General features: G+C 41.2%; 1 protein-coding gene across 3 annotated transcripts in view; it reads left to right on the forward strand.

Annotated features, from left to right (window-relative positions):
* The window catches only part of kmt2d (lysine (K)-specific methyltransferase 2D), a 29,868-nt gene extending 21,245 nt beyond the window's left edge, over positions 1-8,623 (forward strand). For all 3 annotated transcript variants that reach the window (XM_085444911.1, XM_085444913.1, XM_085444912.1), the window contains exons 41-55: positions 96-245; positions 353-517; positions 617-764; positions 858-939; positions 1,029-1,201; positions 1,431-1,555; positions 1,646-1,781; positions 2,138-2,259; positions 2,352-3,732; positions 3,832-3,968; positions 4,197-4,327; positions 4,738-5,023; positions 5,143-5,216; positions 5,321-5,429; positions 5,505-8,623. In XM_085444911.1, the coding sequence (XP_085301037.1) occupies positions 96-245; positions 353-517; positions 617-764; positions 858-939; positions 1,029-1,201; positions 1,431-1,555; positions 1,646-1,781; positions 2,138-2,259; positions 2,352-3,732; positions 3,832-3,968; positions 4,197-4,327; positions 4,738-5,023; positions 5,143-5,216; positions 5,321-5,429; positions 5,505-5,597 (3,312 nt within the window). In that variant the 3' untranslated portion in view covers positions 5,598-8,623. The remainder of the gene's footprint in view (positions 1-95; positions 246-352; positions 518-616; positions 765-857; positions 940-1,028; positions 1,202-1,430; positions 1,556-1,645; positions 1,782-2,137; positions 2,260-2,351; positions 3,733-3,831; positions 3,969-4,196; positions 4,328-4,737; positions 5,024-5,142; positions 5,217-5,320; positions 5,430-5,504) is intronic.
* The last annotated feature ends 950 nt before the right edge of the window (positions 8,624-9,573 follow it).

Genomic DNA, 9,573 nt, shown 5'->3' on the forward strand with positions numbered 1-9,573 from the left:
ATTTACTTACCTGGATGATTGAGCATGCATCAAGACTCTTTACCCTGATGTTATATTTGGGGAAAAATCTGTTTTATTTTCTTGACCTTTTACAGGATCTGCAATCGATAACAAAAAGGCCTCCTGTGCAAAAGCCAAAGCGCACTAATAAGGCAGCTGGAGATCGAGGGCCTAATGCACGGAAGAAAAACAAGAAGGAAGAAGTTGGAAAAAGTGCTGAAGCCTTGTTAAAACAACTCAAACAGGTACAATAATGTCAAAATACATTTCCCCCCCTAATGATATTTTGCCACTGATGATCTGAAGATTGATTCTTTTTCCTTTTCTTGGCTAATGGATTTTTACTCTGTAGGGCCTCTCTCTGCTGCCCTTGATGGAGCCGTCAATCACTGCCAGTGTGGATCTTTTTGCACCTTTTGGAAGCAGTCCAGCCAATGGAAAAGCCCAGCTAAAAGGCTCATTTGGAAATGCAGTGTTAGACAATATCCCAGACTACTACTCTCAGTTACTCACTAAGGTCAAACTAAGCTGCCAGTGCACCACCAACATTTTGAATAAGGCATAAAGGTAATTTCAGAGCAAAGTCTTCAAGAACATATTGTTTGTGCATTCACAGAGCAACCTCAGCAACCCCCCAACACCCCCATCTTCCTTGCCACCTACTCCTCCACCATCAGTACAGCACAAACTGCTCAATGGAGTAACAGCTGGGGAGGATCTGGCTGAGAGACAGAAAAACAGAGAGCCTGCTGAAGAGCCGATGGGTACATTTATTGTTAATTATTAATCCACAGTTATGCAGTAATTGCATTCTAAATGCAATGTATTATTATGCTGCATTTTGTTTCCTCCTTCAGATTCTGTGAAAGAGGAGGTAAAGAGTGTAGATATTCTAGCAGCTCTCCCCACACCACCACATAACCAGAATGAGGATATCAGGTACACAAGGACAACTGTGCATAGTTATCAGTCCATAGCATAGATATTTTCATAAAGAGGCTATAAATGTGTGAAATATCTTTTAACAGGATGGAAAGTGACGATGAGGATGCTCCAGAAAGCATAATTCCAGCATCATCCCCTGAGAGTAATGTAGGAGATGAAACTCCACGTTTTCCTCACCTGCGGGAGCCTAAAGAGGAGGAGACGGACAGGGCAATATCACCTATCATACCCCTCATACCTCGCACTGCCATCCCAGGTATTCTACTCAGCATGTCACATCCTACGGTCTGCTGAGGTAGCAATGTGCTGCTCTGTATGGGGGATTAAATTCTAAGTTAGTTTGTTTTATATGGTTGCATGGATACATAGGTCATGGGGAAACCTGCTTGGAATTTATACGATTGTCAAATTTTTTTATTTTAAATATTAAATCTGTTTGCGTCTTGAAATGCAGACAAATGTTGAATTTACACATTTGCTTACAGCATTCACAGAAAATAAACAATTCGAAGCTCCTGACGGCAAGGTAGATTCAACATCCAACCACTGGGATAAGAGCAAAAGCAACGAGGTGTCTGTAACGTTCACGTTGTCATCTGCTGCAGCCAAGGTACTAAGCCATCATAATCTTATATTGTCTTTAAAAGCTTTTATGTCTGAATCTATTGAGGCAATCTAAACTTCTACTAATATTTTCCAGAAACTAAATCACGTGATGATGGCCATGGCCCAGCTTCTCAACATTAGAATGCCAGGTACTTATGAGGTCACTATCCCTCCCCAAAACCCTGAAATGTCAGGAGGAGATGGGCCTGCGAAAGGACCTGGCCAATCAGGTACACACTAAAATAAATAAATTGACGGTTTAGCTTTTTTAGATTTCTGCTGATGGCTTTTTTTTTTTTTACTATTTTCTTTGTCTTTTTCTTTTTTTCTTTTTTTTTTTTTGTGGAGTGAGTTCCTATTTAGCTAAAAGTCAAGACATGTCAAGACATTCAAAATTCTGCCTCAAAGTGACCTGTCATATTATTTGCTAATGTAAATATTTCGTCTTTCATTAATCCCATCTCATGATTGTAGTTTAAGCACGTTAGTTGAGCAAATTTGGTGTTTAAATGTTTTTGGGGTTTTTTGTTTTTAAAACAAATTGTGGCAGAGTGACTATACCATCTATCCATGTTATGTTTTACAGGGGTTCTGTGTACAAAGGATGGTGCTTCACCTAGTCAGGATGAGTGGCTAAGGCAATTTGATGTGTCTCTACCTGGCTGTACACTGAAGAAACAAGTTGACATTCTGGCACTTATTAAACAGGTTGGTCCCTAAAGGTCTCCTATTGCCTCATTTAATCTTTTTTATTACATGTGTTGAAAGCGTTACATCTCCTGCGTGCATTTTGCTCTCAGGAATTTGCAGAGACTGAAGAAAAACCGGTTCAGCACTGCTATACAACCAATGTAAATGATTTGGATGTGCGCCACCTTCCTATTATACCAGTGGAGGAGTCTCCACCCCCATCACCGTCTCCTCCTCATCCTCCTCCATCTCTGCCAGTTACAACTAGTGAAGCTGAACCTTCCAAAAAATCAACTTCCTCATCACTGTCTCCCTCCAGTCCGGCCAATGTCCAAACAACAGCTGAGCCTGAACAGCATGTTAATCCTCCTCTTGATGCTGCTCAATCAACTGAAGTCACAGAGCCTGAAGTTGCTGCTCCAGAGTCTTGCGCAGACGCAGCAGCTACCTCGGCAGTTTCTGATCCTGCTGCTGCTCCTGAAGATCATCTGAGTGCTGTTGTCAAGGAGGAGGAGGTAGAGGATTTGGTCACTGATCCAGCTCAACCTCCTAAAGATTCTCCCACCCCCATGGAGTCTTCCCCTAAAGCTGTCAAGCAACGCAGGCCTCTCTCACCTGATGAGGAGGTGGTGCATCCAAAACTGAAGAAATGGAAGGGGATTCGCTGGAAGCGTCTTCAGATTGTTATCTCGATTCGGAAAGGTGGCTCTAAGAAAGAAAACAGCCGTGAGGTGTCTGAACTGATGGAACGGCTGCGCATTACTCTTCGACCAGAAAGGCTGCCTCGGGATAAACGCAAGTGCTGCTTCTGCCACGAGGAAGGCGATGGTGCCACAGATGGGCCCGCTCGTTTGCTTAATATTGATGTGGACCTATGGGTGCACTTAAATTGCGCTCTGTGGTCCACAGAGGTGTACGAGACACAGGGGGGTGCCCTAATCAACGTGGAGGTAGCCCTGCGTCGCGGATTGCGGACTCTTTGTGCGTACTGCCAGAAAACTGGTGCCACAAACAGCTGCAACAGACTGCGCTGCCCGAATGTCTACCACTTTGCCTGTGCCATCCGGGCACGCTGCATGTTCTTTAAGGATAAGACCATGTTGTGCACCCAGCATAAACTGAAGGGGCCCAGTGACGATGAACTCAGCACATTTGCGGTCCTACGCCGCGTCTACATCGAGCGTGACGAGGTGAAACAGATAGCCAGCATCTTGCAGCGCGGAGACCGTATCCACCTGTTCCGCGTCGGAAGTCTCATCTTTCACGCTATTGGCCAGTTGCTGCCCTCCCAGATGGCCAACTTCCACTCAGCTACTGCAATCTTCCCCGTTGGCTACGAGGCCACACGCATCTACTGGAGCACACGCGTACCCAACAAGCGATGCCGCTACCGCTGCCGCATCAGTGAAGATGATGGCCGCCCGCTGTTTGAAGTGCGTGTTCTGGAGCATGGGATGGAGGATTTACAGTACCGTGACCCTACTCCAGAAGGTAAAACAAAAGTGCTTTCTGATTTTTGTGCTCTATTCTCCCTTTGTTATGTTTCTTAACCTTAAAGAACAGAGTTGAATTTGCTGTTTTTGTCTTTAGGGATCTGGGACCGGGTTGTTCAGCAGGTGGCTAAACTTCGTGAGGAATCATCCATGTTGAAACTGTTCACTGAACACATCAAAGGGGAGGAGATGTATGGCCTTACAATTCACGCTGTCATGAGAATCACTGAGTCGGTAAGAATCCCGAGCACTTTCTGTCCCTTTTTTATTTTGTCTTTATCTCCCATGTTCACTGATCTGTGGTTGGATAACTGTTTCAGACTGTAATAAAACAGCATTACAGACTTCACAAAATATCTGCTCTATCTTGTATTAACTGAACTCAATGTGACCAGAAATGATAAGCTTTATAGCCATTATAAGTCCATTATGATGATCATTGACTGACTTGTTGTGTTTTAGTTGCCCGGAGTGGAGAACTGCCAGAATTACCAATTTAGATACGGCCGGCACCCTCTGATGGAGCTCCCACTCATGATTAATCCCACTGGCTGTGCTCGCTCAGAGCCCAAGGTCCCCACACACTGCAAGAGGTAAAGCATTATTTTTAGCGAGAAGCTGCACACTCAACACGTTCTGACATATCTGTTAATCTGTACAGCCATGTGAATCACGTCGAAGAGGCTTGTTGACTAAATGTTAACATTTTTGCGGAGTTAAATTCCAGACAGAATATGTTGACTGGTGAGGTAATATACATTAAAAAATGAAACTCTTTTAACATCTATGTAATGTGTAGCAAGTACATAAGCTAAAATAATTTATGTTGGTTATGAGTAGTTGGGCACGGACACGCTCCGGTTGGAATTTAAAATTCCGATTTAGTTATAGGTGCAGTTCTTTTTATTTTTATGTGGGTTACAAATGCAAGTAACTTGCTTCAAAACAACTTCATACCTGTAAAATTCAAAACATTCAGACTTTCATTTTTCTTTCTTTTTAGGCCTCACACTCTTAACAGCACCAGTGTGTCCAAGGCCTACCAGAGTACCTTCACTGGAGAGCTCAACACACCGTACAGCAAGCAGTTTGTCCACTCCAAATCCTCCCAGTATCGGCGCTTGAAGACTGAGTGGAAGAACAACGTGTACTTGGCACGTTCCCGCATTCAGGGCCTGGGGCTGTACGCTGCGAAGGATTTGGAGAAGCATACGATGGTTATTGAGTACATTGGTACTGTCATACGCAACGAGGTGGCCAATCGCCGGGAGAAGATCTATGAAGCGCAGGTACTCAAACAGTTGATGGAGAATGGGTGGTGCAGAAACTTTGTTTGCTGTGCCGCTCAACTTTCTACAGCTGTAGGACACGTCTGACCTTTTTTCTTTTTCTTGCTCTTTTGCTGTAGAACCGAGGGATCTACATGTTCCGTATCAACAACGAGCAAGTGATCGATGCAACTTTAACAGGTGGCCCAGCCCGGTAAGTGTTTGTTTGTGCATGCCTGCCTTGTTTTAAACCCTTATTTTATGTTTATTTTCTTCCCCCAAATTGATTTGATTTTCCCCCATTTCCCTTCTCACCAGCTATGTCAACCATTCCTGTGCGCCCAACTGTGTTGCTGAGGTTGTAACGTTTGACAAAGAAGACAAGATTATCATCATCTCCAGCCGAAGGATTCCTAAAGGAGAGGAGGTGCAGTGTGATAAACAGCCTTCATTGTACTACTACTATATCTGCAGCCTTTAACTGTCTCTCTCTTAATTCCAGCTGACGTACGACTACCAGTTTGATTTTGAGGACGATCAGCACAAGATCCCTTGCCACTGCGGAGCCTGGAATTGCCGAAAATGGATGAACTAACCAGAAAGATGGAAAATTCCCTCTCGCTGGTACCAGAACACTCCTGCGCCAAAGCCTATGAAAATCCTACATCGCCAGTGCATAAGCTGTTCATAAAGATATGGAGGAAGGCTGGCCTCCGCTATTAAAAGACTAAAGTGTTACCTGTAGCCAAAGGTTTGAAGAGCATTAATCAATAAAAGCAGCCGACCACCATTCATCAGCAGAAGCTTGATGGTGGGACTAACTTTCGTGTTTGGAGTAGTTGAATCACCCTTTCCTCAGCCAAATCCCTCCTCTTCCCCATCCCCCACTTCAAACCCTCCCAACTATTCTGGTCTCAATAAGCTTACAGTGGCTGGAAAATGATCCTCACCATCTACCAAAACATTCTGACCCTCTGATATCACTGCTCGTAGTACAGAGCTCATCTGGAGCTTCGACAAAAAAAAAGCCATTAAAAATGTTGAGAATGAACTAAGGACACTTTTTAAAAAATTTTTTTTTTTAATGTTTTAAGTCGGACCTATTTCCTGTCCCGTCTGACCACACCTCCCCCCCTTACCTCCCAGACAAGGCACTTTCCCATCAATGACTCATAACGACAACATGGATATTGGCTAGCTAGACAATCTTGATGTGGCTCTGTGTGAGAACTACATGTGATCGATGGAGAGAGGAAAAAGAAAAGAGGAGAAAAAAGTAAGTTAATATAAAAAATGTAAGATACTATTGATCTGTGGCTTCAGTCGCACCAGATGTTCTGACTGTGTGGAGTCCCATGGTGGGTTAGTTGGACCCAGTCTACCTCACTGATTTAGCGAGAAGTGACTGCTTTGTATAAAAACTGTTAACTGCTACTGTGGAAATACTCCGGGGGGTTGGGGAGGGGGCGCGATGGTGATTTTTGGGGGTGGGAGGGTTGTTTTTATGGGCTTAGCCTTCTCGGACAAGCAGGGAATCTTAAGCAGCAGGTTTGCTCTATCTACTCTATGCTGATGATGATTTACAATAATGAGCCAACATAATTATTATTCATGAATTATTTATACAGATGAACTATATGACAGTTTTGATAAGATATTGCATTAAAGTCACAATCAGAAGCTTAGTGGGTGTTCTGTATGCCACCAAATCATCCTGGATATTGATGTAGCTTTTTGCTTTTGTGTTCTTATTTATGCATCTAAAAACAAAATCCTGCTATTAGCTGTGTGAAAGCACAATAACATCCACATTTATTTTTTCTGAGTTGCTTAAGACAGTAAGAGTTTGAGTGAATGGCTCAAGGATCACGCAGGTCCAAAATTAACCAAGTACCCATTAGCTGGTTGTTTCACACCTGAAAGTTCCACTTGTTTGGGGGGGAAAAAAAAGGAGCCAGCAGATGCATGACTACTGTCCCCATTCAGTGCTTTTTTTTTTTTTTTTTTTTTTCTCTTCTTTTTTTGTTTGTTTTTTACTCCCCAACAAGTCAACCTTAAACTTTAATCATGCCTCTTCCTCTCTCTGTATTATTTAATGGACTGTTGTTAAACTTTTACTGTAGTAAGTCTTCCTCCGCCTGAGTACAGCCTGCAGTGTTTCTACTTCCCCTGTAGTGTGCTTTTTCTAGTGCTGGTACTGTCTCCTCGAGGCTGAACTGATGGCAGGGAAAGACTTATTGGAAAAAAGGGCATTTGTTTTCATTTCTGTATAAGAATAATGAGAAAAAAAAGTCTTTAAAGGGAGCTTTACTAAAACTCCACCTTCCCATACTACTTTGGTTCCTCCTTCCCTTAACCTAAGACCTCACATGATTTTAAAATGCAAAGTTGTAAAAACTGTAAATATACTATATGCATTGAGGGAGGGGGGGACAACAGCTCTTTATCCAGACCCTTTGTAATCAAAGTCAAAAGTGTAGAAAAATAAAATTGGAAAAAAAAATCAACCACTGGATATCATTTTAACAAAGATAAAGCTGTACATAAATATAAATATATGTAAAATGGCAAACTAATATCTTTATGTATATGAACCAGAGTGTTTTGCATTTACTTGTTTTTTCTATTAGTGTTTTTTGCTATAAGCTTTCAGGTGAGTTTGTTAAAAATAGATGTGAGGAAAATGTCCGGGGTTCTCGACGAGAAGCCGACGTGATAACGAGGCTGTTTGGATTCACGCAGAGAGTTGTTAATTAGACATGGAAAAATCACTTCTTGCATAAAGCAGTACAATGGTGCATAGCATTTGTATTTATGTAATATTGTTCATGTTTATTTTTTTCTTTTTATTTATGCTACTGCTTGTTGATTTACCAAAACCTCCCCCTTTAATCGGTCAAAATTGGATTCATATAGTCTTGAATGGACAAATCTTGAATTCCCTAGAATATTGTTAGTGTTTTGCTTTTGCTTTTTTTTCCCTTTAATATCTTCCCTATAGAAGTGAATGTGTTGGTTAACATTGTGAAATGGTTACTTGGCCTGATGTATGTTATGATGTAATAATCAAAGTTAATCCCATACTTAACCTGGTAATGAATTGCACTCTCGTAGTATAACAGAAACTTTCTCTGAAGTGGTAGATATTGATCAAGTATCCGAAGCAGTGATATATATACATATATATCTATATTTTTTGGTATGTTTCTATTCCAAGGGAAGAACACGAGACATTATGCCGCTCACTGGATTTCCGCCTGAATAATTTTTAACTTCTCTGAAACTTAATTTAAGTTCTCTGCATATCTTATAATTTAATAAAGGTTGCTCATAATTTGATTTTTTTTCTTCTTTTTAACCTCACGTACTTTAAAATACAAAAAAAAAAGATGTTGCATCTGTACAGCAGAGATACTTTTAGGGAATATGAATAAATATAATGATCATTTTTATTGTATGTGGCATGTTTTATATGGATATTATTTTGAATTGTACATATTTTTTTCAGGACGCCAGAGGTTGCATCTCTTTATATACTGGTTTTCCACTTCCTTTCCCCTTCATCTTATTTCTTTGTCTTTTGTTTCTTGTAAAGGAAAAATAAAATGCATTTTAAATATGTGCTCATTTTCTATTGTCAGCACGTGACCACGAAGCTTGATACTTGGGTCAACCGATGGTTATATGAACCGTTTTTACTCGTGGTGGTCCTACTGGTCAGTAAAGGGATGCTTTACTATTCTATACATGAACCAAGAAAATCCACTAAATTATTCTGGGAAAACAAAGCTTTCACATGGCACTTGTGCAAACCATAGGATGATGCCAAAAAGCAGAGTAAGAGCACTCCCATCATGGTTATAATTCTTAAATTGGTCATTTGTAGATTTTAGATTTGAAGTTCCAAACAAAAACCTCTAAAATAAACATGTTTTATTGCTTAAAAATCTCAATTATATTCGCATACAGGCCAACAGAAAGTAAACAAGTTGTGCCATTGTCCTTGTCAGCGGATAAGGTCTGTGAGCTGTGTGCTTTTAGCTGGTAGGATTGAAAGAGTGAATTAAATAACCGGGTTCCTGGAACCAGTATATGCAGAAGAGCATCTCTGAAAGCACAGCAGATGGGCTACAGCAACAGCAGACCACACTGGTGTCGCTCCCGTCAGCTAAGGAAAGGAAACCGAAGCTAGAATCAGCAAAACTGGAAAATCATTGCCGAGTCTGATAAGCCATCATTTCAGCAACATTAGGGATTGAAGGGTCAGAATTTGGTAAAACACCTGCCATGTATGGATGTATGTCACAAAGTCTTAATGAACTAGCAAATGTAGTTTTTGGTAATGCTGTATGACTGAGGGCGTAGTGGTATTAAATTATATTTACATGCACATACTTAACAGCTAGGTACACTACAATAAAGGGGGTAGCAAGTCAAGTATAATTATTTCTTTGTAAAAACCTAAGAGTAAAAAATAAATAAATAATAGAAAATCCAACATGCACATCAACATAATGACTGAGATAAAAACACTGGGAGGGGCCAGCGGCACCCCTCAGCCTCCTGCTAGA

The sequence above is a fragment of the Copadichromis virginalis genome, linkage group LG20 (genome assembly GCF_057382275.1).
Source record: "Copadichromis virginalis isolate Kocher_CV1m ecotype Utaka linkage group LG20, C_Virginalis_male_GT1.1, whole genome shotgun sequence".
In the NCBI taxonomy this organism is placed as follows: domain Eukaryota; kingdom Metazoa; phylum Chordata; class Actinopteri; order Cichliformes; family Cichlidae; genus Copadichromis; species Copadichromis virginalis.